Raw genomic sequence first — 14,205 nt, 5'->3', positions numbered from 1 at the left:
AACAGGGAGTAAAAATCAATCCTTTGACAGGAAAATCAAATCAGATTTTATAAGGAAATGGGGACTGAAACAAGGAGAAGAAGACTGTTCGGAGAGGGTACCACGTCTGGTCCCAAACAGCCTTGTCTCTTTGGAAAAACCTATTTATAAAGGACACAATTGTTAGTAGTTAGGAACTGTATTTTGGTAGTTATTGAACCCATTCCAATATCCCAGCTGTTGCCAACAGACCCGTCTCTTGGCATAGTTCCTTTTCATAATTTCTATCCAATTCATGAAGGATTTAAACCTCATGATTCCAACAATCCCCGCATGAATAGAAATTACCTACTTATCGAAAACAGTTTGAAATATAAAAAGAGATTACATATTGAAAATTACAGCATTGGGAGAGGTGGTTTTTGGATTTGAACCTTGCCTAGTGAATTTTGTCGAATTTACTAGCCGCCTAGTGAACATTGGACTTGAACTATTCAGCTTTATAATGTTAATTAAGACCACAAAATTCACACCGTTCCTTTCGGTACCTTTAATTTTTAAGGTTGTGTTCATTTTGGCCCCGAACAACTCCCGGTTTTCATGAGTGCTACTAGAGAATATAGCCTAAGTATTTTCATAGAAATGGCCACGTTTCTCACTCATATTAGGTGATCTCCCGTTAAGAGTAAACTGTCTTACTCCACTTATTTCTAAGTATAGGAATCATTAAAAGTATTGCTTACCCTCTACTACTCTACAGGCAACATTGTTTGGTTTTACCATAGGAATGGGTAGAAAAGTGTTATACCTTGAATTTTACATACGTTTGTTGTCTCCTTGAACCTAGATCATGAGATCTCCAGTCAACTAGGTATATTTTATTTTATGAAAATTCATTTTTCAATAGGCTTTAAACCCATTCCCCTCGATAATCTCTCAACTTGCTCTTTTGGCAAATCTTTAGTAAACGGATCCGCTAGGTTTTCTTTTGACTTAATATAATCAATTGTGATTATTCATGTTGAGAGCATTTGCCTAATGGTCTCAAGCCTCAGTCTTATATGACGAGACTTACCATTATACATTTTATTTTGTGCCCTAGAAATTGTTGACTGTTGCAATGTATGCTAATCGCTGGCACGGGATTTGGCCATATAGGAATCCCCTCCAAGAAATTTCGAAGCCATTCTGCTTCTTCACCACATTTCTCTAAGGCGATGAACTCAGATTCCATGGTAGACCTTGCTATAAATGTCTGTTTGGAGGATTTTCATGACACATCCGTTCTACCAATTGTAAACACATATCCACTTGTGGATTTAGTGTCTTGTGTATCACCAATCCAATTGGCATCAGTATATCCTTCTAATGCCGCTGGATGCTTTGTATATAGTAATTCATAGTTTTTTGTGTATCGTAAATACCTTAGAACTCGAACTATTGCTTTCCAATGGTCCCTTCCTGGATTACTAGTATATCTACTAAGTTTGCTGACCGAATACGCTATATCCAGTCGCATACAATTCATAACATACATTAAACTTCCTATAATCCTTGCGTATTCCACTTGTGCTACGCCTTGTCCTACATTTTTCACCAAACGTAAGTTGGTGTCTACAGGAGTTTTTTCTATGTTATCATCATTCTTGTTAAATCTCTCAGGAATTTTATCAATGTAATGTGATTGGGATAAATCTATTCCTTGTGAGTCTTAGTAATTTTTATCCCTAACATGACATCTGCAATTCCAAGATCTTTCATATCAAATTTCTTTGATAACATGTTCTTGGTTGCCTTAATAATGGACAAGTTACTTCCCATTATTAACATGTCGTCTACATAAAGACATAAATTGACATATCCATCTTCGGTGGTATTAGAATACACACACTTATCATATTCATTAATTTTAAATCCATCCACGATCATTGTGTTATCAAACTTTTCGTGCCACTTTTTTGGCGCTTGTTTTAATCCGTACAAGGATTTCACAAGTTTTCACACTTTTTTCTCTTGACCCGGAGCCACAAACCCTTTGGGTTGTTCCATATAGATTTCTTCTTCTAAATCACCATTTAAAAACGCAGTTTTAGCATCCATTTGATAGATTTCTAGGTTATGCAACGCTGCAATAGCTATTAACATCCGAATAGATGTTATCCTTGTTACCGGTGAATACATATCGAAGAAATCAAGCCCTTCCTTTTGACTAAAACCTTTAGCTACCAATCTGGCCTTATACTTGTCTATAGACCCATCTGGTTTCAATTTTCTTTTGAAAACCCATTTGCATCCCAAAGGTTTAGTCCCCGGAGGAAGATCAACTAGTTCCCATGTTCTATTAATCATTATAGAATCATACTCATTATAGGAGGCTTCTTCCCATGATGGCCCTTCGGGAGTCGATAATGCCTCTTTAAGGGTTTTAGGTTGACTCTCTACCAAATATGTTTCGAAGTCAGAACCAAAATATTTACTGATTTTGCCCCTTTTACTACGCCTAGGTTCTGGTTTCTCCAACTTATTTTGAATTGAGTTTTCGCTGGAAATAGATTCATAAGTTCTTTTTAAACTTCTTCTTTCCTATCCTTATATGGGAATATGTCTTCAAAGAATGAAGCATTCCTTGATTCAATTAAAGTATCCTCATGTATATCTGAAATTTCAGATTTGTGGACAAGGAAACGATATGCATTACTATTTTCATCATATCCTATGAAAACGCAATTAATTGTTTTCGGACCTATTTTCACTTTCTTCGGTGGGGGAGCCATTACCTTAGCCAAGCAACCCCAAACTCTTAGATACTTGTAAGAAGGTTTTCTTCCATTCCAAAGTTCATACGGAGTTTTCTCCTTTCTTTTGTGGGGTACTTTGTTTAGAATGTAGTTTGCAGAAGGTATCGCATCTCCCCACAAGTTCTGTGGCAAACCAGAACTTAGTAATAATGCATTCATCATTTCTTTTAGGGTGTGATTCTTTCTTTCCGCAACTCCATTCGATTGAGGAGAATATGGTGGTGAATATTGGTGAATGATCGATACCAAGTTCAGCACATATATCTTCAAAAGGTGACTTATATTCTCCTCCCCTGTCACTTCTCAGAATTTTTATTTTCTTGTTGAGTTGATTCTCAACCTCAGTTTTGAAACGTTTAAACATTTCTACCGCTTCATCTTTACTTGCCAACAAGTAAACATGACTGTACCTTGTACTCTCATCAATGAAGGTGACGAAATACTTCTTACTGCCTCTAGTTTGCACTATTTTTAAGTCATAAAGATCACTATGAATTAATTCAAGTGGTTCTGTTTGCCTATCTTCTATGGAATGAAATGGTGCCTTTGCTAGTTTTGCTTCTACACAAGTCTCACATTTTTGATTCACATCAATCTGAAAATTGGGCAAGCAATCCATGTTAATTAATTTTCTTAAAGAAGCGTAATTTACATGTCCCAATCTTCCACGCCACATATTATAAGACTCAAGCAAAATAGCGGAATGGTTAACTTTATTGATGGATGGAGTAACCGTTACTACATTCATCTTAAAGATACCATTACATAGGTAACCTGTACCTACAGCCGTATCATTCTTAGATAGTATAACTTTGTCAGATACAAAAGTTATCTTAATACCATGTTTAACTAGCAATGAACATGAAATAAGGTTTCTTTGAATTTCAGGGACATGAAGTACATCAGTTAGAGTTAATTCCCGGCCCGAATCCATTTTGAGCACAACTTTTCCTTTACCTTAAACACTTGAAGAGGCGTTGTTGCCCATGAATACCGGTTCTATTTCTATTTCGGTGGTGGCTTGATAGGTTGCAAACATAGATTTTTCTGAACATATGTTTCGACTCGCACCAGTATCTATCCACCATCCAACTGGTCTGTCGACCATATCACTTTCAGAAATTGCAACAGCAACAAAATTTATGTTGCAAACTGCCCTGGCAGTTTGTTCTTCTCTAAAGAACTTTCCTTGGTCTAACTTAAGGTTACGGAAGACACTAATCAATGCCATTACTTTCAAGTATACAACTTAGTATATATACTAACTAATTGTAATCGTTTTAAGATTGTTAGATTGTGTATACTAAGTAAACAAGATACAAGTTTAAATTGTAAAGCAATAAGAGTTTCAGGAACTTACTTGTATTTAAGTCACTGTGGTGTTTTCACAAACAACTTGTATGCATCAGAATTGTATGTCGTTGTTAGTTTAATTCAGCACAAGTATTCACCAAAAAAGTACAGAGATTGGTGTATTCAATCAATACCCAATTTCACACATACTATAATGATTCCAGCAAACACAATTTTATTCCAATACAAGGATTCATTCACAAAAATTATAAGAAAAAGGAAAGGACAGAGAGAAAGATAAATACAACTAACTTGGATTGAGGCTAGAGACATTCTCTATGTCCTTAAAACGATTACGCCCCCACAATGATGCTGTATGGTTGATTGGCGTTCGCCTTCTAGGATACAAAAATTTCCTTCTTGATTGGTGCAGCACTTTAAACAATCAAGACTCAGAATTTTGACACAAAAACAGGGAGTAAAAATCATTCCTTTGACAGGAAAATCAAATCAGATTTATAAGGAAATGGGGACTAAAACAAGGAGAAGAAGACTGTTCGGAAAGGGTACCACGTCTGGTCCCAAACAGCCTTGTCTCTTTGAAAAAAACCTATTTTTAAAGGACACAATTGTTAGTAGTTGGGAACTGTATTTTGGTAGTTATTGAACCCATTCCAATATCCCAGCTGTTGCCAACAGACCCGTCTCTTGGCATAGTTCCTTTTCATAATTTCTATTCAATTTCTGAAGGATTTAAACCTTACAATTCCAACAATCCCCACATGATTAGGAATTACCTAATTATCAAAAACAGTTTGAAATATAAAAAGAGATTACATATTGAAAGTTACAGCATTGGGAGAGGTGGCTTTTGGATTTGAACCCTACCTAGTGAACTTTTTCGAATTTACTAGCCGCCTAGTGACCATTGGACTTCAACTATTCGGCTTTATAATGTAAATTAAGACAACAAAATTCACACCGTTCCTTTCGGTATCTTTAGTTCTTACGGTTGTGTTCATTTTGGTCCCGAACAACTCCCGGTTTTCATAAATGCTATTAGAGAATATAGCCTAAGTATTCTCATAGAAATGACCACGTTTCTCACTCATATTAGGTGATCTCCCATTAAAAATAACCTGTCTTACTCCACTTATTTCTAAGTATAGGAATCATTAAAAGCATTGCTTACCATATGAATGGATAGAACAGTGTTCTACCTCGTCAAGTGTACACAAAATCGGACTCAGGTCAACATATGAAAAACTCAAGCACATTAAGTATTTCATTTTTAACTTTCAAGGTAAAAAGAAAACTTACTTTCAAGAGTGTGCACATAACAAACTAATGTTATTGGTTCTTCTAAACAAACCGTTATCTCACTTTATTAAATTATTTTTTATTTTAATTTAATTTAAATCCATAACAGGCAATTATACTAATATATAGTGTTGTTAACAATTATAGATTGTTCGTCCTCGGATTCAACCGATTGCGTGGTTTCTTTAGCTAAAAAACGAAATGATGATACAGAATCCTTCTTTTTCTTATCAATGTTTAGAAATTGCAATATAGCTATTGATATTATTGTTAAACCAAGAGATATTGCATTTGATCGTGGTGATTATTCCTCCCCTTACAGTAGGATTGACTTTCCTAAATCTGGGTTTATTATTCTTGCCTAAGTTCGAGAAGATGGATTTGATGGATATGTACTTGTATCCACATTCCATGAATTATGTCCTCCTGATGCATACTGATCATTTATGACTTATACATGTTTGATGTTTTGTTTAGTTAATTTATAACTCATAGGCACTAACGAAATCAATTTTGTACACACTTCGATCTAAAAACCCACTTGTGTGATTAGGTCATATGAACTTCGAACTCTTCTAGTTCTGTACATCCGATCTACGGTTAAAATTAATTACCTTATTTTGCACTATGAAAACACTACAAATTAGGATAGATGATATATTTGAAATTATATGATTTCCTATTTCAGGTTAATATTGAATTAAAATTAGATTAAACTAATTTATTAATTTAAGATAACTATTTCGTTTGGAGAACAAATCCTATTGGTTTGTTTTGTGAACACTCTTTAAAGGAGTGTGCTTAAAATTGGACTAAGAAATTACTAATTTTAGATCCGCACAAAATGCACTAAATAGTTAAAAATCGACTTTTTATGGGATGGAGGTAGTACTAAGCTAATGTGGCATAAACCCATCAGCCACAAAAATAAACACCAGGCCACAGCCAATGCTGAGTCGGAAAGGGACCTACGCGAACTTGGTCGCAGGGCCTTTTACAGGTTAATTTTTTGCCAATAGTTTCATAATAATTAACTAGATAAAATGACTAATTAGATGTTTGGGCTTTTTACAAAAATAGGCCCGTTTTTTTGGTGCTTTTCATTTCTAGGCCATTTTTTTTATTTATTGCTAAACTAGGCAAGTTTTGACCAAAAGTGATGGATGGAAAGTTAGCTGCAGTTATCTTCCAGCTGTCCATATCTTCTTAGCTAAAAAGACGTTTTAGTCCTTCAAATCTATTGAACATTCAGTGCTTGCTGAACTCATTGAATTGCCTGAGCATACATCATCAGTAAAGAAGCAACGCTGCACCGGTCGGAATGAATGCAACAAACATTACAGAAAAGTCCGAAGAATGGGAATGGCATTGAGACTGAAGGCCCTTTTTTCCTTCTGAATAGTGACATAGAATGGGAACATGGCCCTAACCCAGACAATTGCCTAACCTAAAGCTTACAATTTAGTACAGTATTTGAGACTTCAGACTTTCGAGATGGTGGACGCATAAGGGTGGAAAAAAAGACAAATAGCAGAATCTGCAGCTATTCCTCGTCTTTTACGTTAAGCGAACTTAGGCGCAGGCCCAAAAAAAAATAATGTGCATAACTGCTTATGCAGTAAAATCAACTATGCATAACTGCATAGCTTATTATGCATAACTGGTTATGCAGTAAAATCAACTATGCAGAACTGCATAACTTATTATGCATAACTGCTTATGCAGTAAAAACAACTATGTATAACTGCGTAACTTATCATGCATAACTTGTTATGCAATAAAAGCAAACATGCTGAACTGTGTAGCGTACGATGCATAACTGGTTATGCAGTAAAATCAACTATGCAGAACTGCATAACTTATTATGCATAACTTGTTATGTAGTAAAAACAACTATGCATAACTGCGTAACTTATCATGCATAACTTGTTATGCAGTAAAATCAACTATGCATAACTGCGTAGCTTATCATGCATAACTTGTTATGCAGTAAAATCAACTATGCATAACTGCGTAGCTTATCATGCATAACTAGTTATGCAGTAAAATCAACTATGCATAACTGCGTAGCTTATCATGCATAACTGATTATGCAGTAAAATCAACTATGCAGAACTGCGTAGCTTATCATGCATAACTGATTATGCAGTAAAATCAACTATGCAGAACTGCGTAGCTTATTATGCATAACTGCTTATGCAGTAAAAACAACTATGTATAACTGCGTAACTTTGACTGCATGACAAGTTATGCATTGTTTAGAGTATCTGCATAACCTGTTATGCATATAAAGTTATGCCTTCCCTGATGAGTGTTATTAAATCATGTTGCAGTTTCAGGAGAACTTTAGAGATGAGTACAGTGCAATGGAGTTGGAACTCTGTGAAATCGAAACTAAAAGATTGAATCGAAAAGATCTACATTGATCGATAACCAAATAGACAAGACAGACATCAACTTGGGAATAATGGTAGTTACAGCCATAATATTCGATAACCAAATAGACAAGACAGACTTGTTTTTTCTTCAAAACTCAATATTGCAAACAAAACACGATGTGCATTTTAAGGCACTTAATCATGCTTCTTAAGGTCATAACCAGGGGTAAACTGGTACACTTAACTTAGCCATAATTTCAGTACATGATATAACTAAAATAGTAAATCCTGATTAGAAGTACTTACAGCATAGAAAACTGCAACTAACTCAGATGGTGTCAATGTGTAGACAGTATTTCCATCGGTGGAAGATATTCCAGCAATAACCATAAACATTGCACCAAAAAAGTATGAGTATGCAGTCACTGAAAGACTGGCCGGATACTTCAGTAGAAGCGGAGCCTGAAATATGTATGCCATACACAAATCAGTATATACAACTTCAAATACACATCTTGGTTCATTCTCAGTTTCATAACCATTTCAAAATCATCTCACCAAACCCATACTTCCTGTAATATCTCATTCATTCAGGCCATACCATAACACCTACAGTTTCATCTACACAAACAACAACACCATTCTCTAGCTATCAACACCACCAATCTACGGTTCATGCATCTCATACAATCCTTTCACTGAGAAGAACAATTACCTCAAGATAAATCCATTCCAGCAAATATAATTCAATTCTTGTTCTTTCTTAACTGGATTCTGCAATTCTTCTCAAGGCTACAACATCCCACCAAATTATTTCATCCAACACCAAAATACTCCCATCATCACCAACAGTTCTCAATCTTCATAACAAATTCTATCGAACCCTTCTCTCGGTTTCCTGACTTCAATCAACTCCAGCACCACCACCAATCTTCTTTAATCTTGAATTACTCTTCATTGTTTCCATCAATTCAGCATCAACAGCTTCTACATACTCTTCTCATATAACTGAAATCACCAGCAAACCCTAATTCTTTGATTCATCTTCAGGACAGCTTCAATCAAACATCAATTAGAACAAACCCATCTTCTAACTTCTTCTTATTCATCCTCAAATTAAACTCTGATTCCATTTCTCAGAAATCGTAACTCAATTCCCAACTATTCTCCCAGAACTGCTTCATATCATCAATTCATCAACAACCCCTCTTTTCCTCATCCATTAAGATCTCAATTCATTTCTCAATTTCATGCCAAACCCTAACTCTGATTTTATCAGATTAATCCCGAAACCGTAAAATCTCTAATTGATTTTATTCATAAACCTCAACCACACCATCTTCTTCAACAATCATACCACCTCAACATCTGATGTACTTAGATAGACATAACACACGACTCGCAGAGAGTCAGCAGAAAACAAACGGAGGATGATATCAGCAGAATCATTCAAAACCAGCACCAAGAACCCAGATTCAGTTCGAATTCAACCCTAGTCTTCAATTATCGAAACCATCACTTCCAAACACCATCAATACTTTCTTCACAAACTGAACCTTAATATACTTTGCTTCTCAATTTCTATCAAACCCTTTTTCTTCACTAATGAGCAGAAGAAAGAAAACGGAAGGAGAAGAAAACAAAGAAGAAGAAGATAAGAAGAAGAAGAATGAATGAGATCGAACACGTGACTGACACACACGTGTGAAGGAAATTTCAGTAATCTTACCACATGTATGAGATCTCCCTATATGATATTTTGGCGAGATATTGACAAGTCAACGCGATAAATTGACCGAGATGGTTAAAGTGGATGGAATCCGTTTAACTTGCCTAGTTTTGCAAGAAATAAAAAAAGTGGCCTAGAAATGAAAGTGAGGGTCCAGACGAGGCCTACTTCTGCATATAATCCTAGATGTTTTCAATCTATTGTGCTGTTTGATTTGGTTAATCCATACAAGTGATAGCTCTCCATTTGTTAAGTTATTTGGACTTCATTAATCCATCTTATCTGCTATATATTATTAGACATGTCAAGTTGTTTTAGATCATTCAGTGCTAACAATTTTCTTTATTCGACAAGGCTTGGTAGTTTTATAAGAAAACAATGTCTCCTGGATTACATTGAAAGAAGAAATCAAGTCATGAAAGTTAGTTTGTTTTTTTTTGACAAAGGCGCAATATATTATATAGATAGCATTTGTACGTCAGATGCTAGTCGAGAGACCAGGCAGGTTGGTGGAGTGTGCCACCATTCACTTACAATTCTATTTATTCTAGCCTGTTTTGCAAGATAGTCCGCGGGCTTGTTACACACACGAGGAGAATATTCACAAGTCCAACTAGGATTATTTACAAAAAGTTTATGACACTGTTCTAAAAGACGAGAACTCTGCCAAGGAGGAAGATGATTAGGACTTCAGAGAGCCAAGAAGACATCACGATTATCTATTTCCAAAATGATATTCCGACAGTCAAGTTGGTGTGCCCAATTCATAGCTAACCAAATCGCCCATGATTCTGCCTGGTGAGGAGAGATAGCATGAGTGATTGTAGCTTTAGCTGCCAAGAAGTTTCCATCTGATTGCCTTAGAATAAAGGCTACTCCTGCAATACAATCAGAACTAGTAAAAGAAGCATATATATTAAGTTTTAGTGCACCAGATGGAGGCGGCTTCCAACATAACTGACTTGAGGAAATTCGTCTAATGTGAGGTTCTGAATTAGGTGAAGCAGGCTCTAAAAGATGATGTTGAGAGGCGTCATGTAGTATAGAATGGATAAGGGTAGTAGGGTTAGCTGCCTGAGATTGAAAATGAACTTGATAAGGCGTCGTATATGATATATTTCGTCTTCAGTTCATCCGAACGAGAAACTCGGGTCTAACTCTAGCAATCTTTGAACCTGTGATGTTCCAATATAATATATATTTCGTCTTCAGTTCATCCGAACGAGAAACTCAAGTCTAACTCTAGAAATCTTTGAAACTGTGAGTTCGGCAGTAGCCCGTTTTATTGTTGGATTTTCCTTATCGTTATTTGGTTTAGGAGTTGTGCATTCCCTTTATTGTGTTTGGTTTTCTGTTTAGGATTTAACCTTCCATCTCGTCCCTTTCGGCGTTTCCTACCTTATACATATTTTTTTTTTCCTTTCAGGATAAATGAAATTAACCTTGTGTCATTAGGGGCGACTATGAAAGAATTGGGACGACATATAAAAAAAAATAGGGTCACCAAAACCTAAAATCAAGCCATCCCTTATCTATTTTTTTTTTTCGAATTGTCAAAAATGCCCTTCATAATCGGTAGACAATACTACAATCGATAGTTTATATTGATGTATGTTGGTTTATGTTACAAAAATTATAATCAGTAGTTAAAATGGTAATCTCGTGATATTAATTTTTTAACGATTGTCTCATGATGTTTATTATCTACCGATTGTGCTAGTAACCCCAAATTCAAAATTTTCAAAAACTAATGGAATTTTGAGTTTCTCTGTTTTCACAATCGGTAGACTCGGGATGTTTATTATATACCGATTGTACAATCGGTAGTCTCATGATGTTCATTATCTACAGATTGTGCTAGTACCCCAAATTCAAATTTTTCAAAAAAATATGGAATTTTGAGTTTCTCTACTTTCACAATCGGTAGATTCGAGATATTTATTATCTACCGATTGTACAATCGGTAGTCTCTTGATGTTCTTTATCTACCGATTGTGCTAGTAGCTCCAAATTCAAAATTTTCAAAAACAATGAAATTTTGAGTTTCTCTATTTTCACAATCGGTAGACTCAGGATGTTTATTTTCTACCGGTTGTACTATCGGTAGTCTCGTGATGTTCATTATCTACCGATTGTGTTAGTAGCCCTAAATTCAAATTTTTCAAAAACCAATGGAATTTTGAGTTTCTTTATTTGCACAATCGGTAGTTTCGTGATTTTTATTTTCTATTGTGATGTTATTTATCTACCGATTGTGGTAGTAGCCCAAAATTCAAAATTTTCAAAATCAATGGAATTTTAGATTTCTCAAAAAAGAGAAGAACATAGTCACAATCGGTAGATAAAAAGATATTACTAAACTACCGATTATGAAGTAGGTATTTTTATTCTATTTTGTCTTATATGTCGCCCGTAATTCTTTCCAAATCGTCCCTAATGACGCAAGGGAAATTAACCCATACCTTAAAAAAATAAAAATAAAATAATGTAGTACTAAATTCGTTGTAATTTTGACCGTCCAAGCTAACCCACTCAACTTGAGGGGGCGTATGGAAGTAGCACTCAGGCAGTCAAGCTCCAAAACATGAGCGCCATAGAAAGCATGCCCCTTAATGGGCTTTTTAAGGTCACACAAACCGAACTCTAAACCCGCATCGAGTATATAAAGAAGAAACCCTAACCTAATTCTCTTCATTCTCACTTTTCTTCTTCCTCAGCGGCCGCACCAAAGAAGCGAAAATGGCATCTCTCTCTTCAATCTCCCTTCTTCCTCCTCCTTTCTGATTCTTTTTCAGCGATAATCTTCCTTTAGTATGATGTTTCAGTGATGATTTCACTACTAATTTGATTTTGATTTTTGATTTACGTTTTTGCAGCCTTCCCACAAGTCATTTATGATCAAGAAGAAGCTCGCTAAGAAGATGAGACAAAACAGACCTATCCCTAATTGGATCCGTATGAGAACTGATAACACCATCAGGTTTGTGTTTCGTTCATCTTTTTCTTCAGATCTCTTCTTCTTCTGTAGATCTGTTATTCTTCTTCAGATGTTGGGTATTTTTCTGATTTGTTTGTTTCTTTTTGTAGGTACAATGCTAAGCGCAGGCACTGGCGCAGAACCAAGCTAGGGTTGTAAGGTAGAAGCAGTTCTTTACTTCACCTCTTGTTATTTGAAGGATATCGTGTGGTGAGGTTATGGATGATGTTTTATTTTACTTTAGGATTCAGGGTTTTTTTTTGATGGAAGATGGATGAAGTTTTGGTACTTGGGTTTTTTTTTTAGGATTAAGTTTACTTCATTTTTTGAATCTTTGTTCCGTAAAAGATGGATTTTTAGTTGCAAATTTATGTTTTGGTACTTGGGTTTTTATCTTTAATCTGAGACTTTGAGATGTTATTTATGCTATATTTTCCTTTATTATGCATTTAAAATGCCATTTTATATCTTGTATGCTCAGTATCTTAGTTTTATATCTTGCAAGTGGTTTTCTAGGCTGGTAAACTTATTTTCTCAGATTTGTAAATTGTCTTCTGTGTTTAAGGTGCAGTATGGTTTTGGCAGGGAGTAGGGCTTGTGATACAGGGTAATTTTTGATACATTTAGGGGGATTACTATACAAACAATCCAAGAATGAATGGTTGTCTACAGATATAATATGAATGACTCGGGTATAATACATATAGTAAGGTTGACTTGGGTGTTTGGGTTGATACCAAAAGTACTATCTAATTTGTTGCAGATGACACAAGTAATATGCCTGGCCAAATGCCAATCCGCGACCTGATCCTGCAGCTGTGGATGACATATCAATTTGTTCAGTATATTCGATGCATCGAGCTGCTGCTAAGTGCAGGTATGTCTGTTATGTTCCTGTCATTCTATTTTTTTTTTTTTGTTATGTAGAACTGCACTTTATATTATTGTTTTAAGTTTATTGTCTTATTGTCCAGGTGGAAGTGGGAGTCCTGGTTCAACCGATGTAGAGGTACCAAAATCTCTATCCACACATGGTTGAATTGCTCAAGTTCAAGTGTTGTTTTGTTATTGTTTTGAATTCACTTTTTGTTTATTTTTGCAGGTGGATTCAAGGTGAGCATAGAACTGGCAAGGGACGCAGCTATGGACCTACATACGAATGACAACCAACGAGTTTGATCTGATCGGCAAGGATTGTAATTGATGAAGTTTGGGGATTATCTGCTAAGGCTTTTATAGATTCACTGTGATAAGTTTTGGATCAAGATCTTAATTTCTCCATGAGTTAGAGTTGTTGGGATTTTTTACATATGATGAGTTCTTGACTTGAAAATTTTGATTCAGGTGATAGACTTGTCCTTCAGTAGGAATATTTTTTTTTTTGCTGCTTCAGATGGACATAGGAGATATCCCTAACACTGAAGCTGCAGTTCTTCCAAATGAAGTCAAATAATTCTTTGTTTTTTCTTTTCTGTTTTCCCTGAATTGTAAACTGTGCATCTAAAAGAACAGATTGCAATTATGTTTCAAGTCAAAATTTAATTGTATTGCAGGCCTGTGAACTGAGTCCAGTGGAGAACCATGATAAGGTGTATGGCAGGCCTGTAAACTGAGAGCCCAGGTCCATGAAAATGACCTGGGCTGCCAATTTTTTTTAATTGTAATTTAAAGTTTTGTCACGGTTTTAACTGTAACAACAATAATGAGTAAAAGCAACACGTTCCTTCATCC

General features: G+C 35.5%; 1 protein-coding gene across 6 annotated transcripts; it reads left to right on the top strand.

Annotated features, from left to right (window-relative positions):
- Positions 1 to 12,207: 12,207 nt before the first annotated feature.
- On the top strand, positions 12,208 to 13,945 carry LOC113295790 (60S ribosomal protein L39-1-like). 6 transcript variants are annotated; one of them, XM_026544115.1, is made up of 7 exons: positions 12,208 to 12,239; positions 12,374 to 12,477; positions 12,585 to 12,634; positions 13,060 to 13,081; positions 13,238 to 13,351; positions 13,449 to 13,483; positions 13,577 to 13,945. In XM_026544115.1, exons 1-3 carry the CDS (start codon positions 12,237 to 12,239, stop codon positions 12,631 to 12,633), a joined length of 156 nt encoding a protein of 51 aa, XP_026399900.1. In that variant the 5' UTR covers positions 12,208 to 12,236; the 3' UTR covers position 12,634; positions 13,060 to 13,081; positions 13,238 to 13,351; positions 13,449 to 13,483; positions 13,577 to 13,945. The 6 variants fall into 6 exon arrangements, with proteins under 6 accessions (XP_026399900.1, XP_026399899.1, XP_026399898.1 ...); XM_026544114.1 differs by having other exon boundaries at positions 13,046 to 13,081; XM_026544113.1 differs by having other exon boundaries at positions 13,040 to 13,081.
- Positions 13,946 to 14,205: the final 260 nt, after the last annotated feature.

This window comes from Papaver somniferum, chromosome 7 (assembly GCF_003573695.1).
Source record: "Papaver somniferum cultivar HN1 chromosome 7, ASM357369v1, whole genome shotgun sequence".
NCBI classification, from domain to species: domain Eukaryota; kingdom Viridiplantae; phylum Streptophyta; class Magnoliopsida; order Ranunculales; family Papaveraceae; genus Papaver; species Papaver somniferum.
Note: the sequence above shows the minus strand (reverse complement) of the source record. Positions and strands in the feature narration are given on the sequence as shown.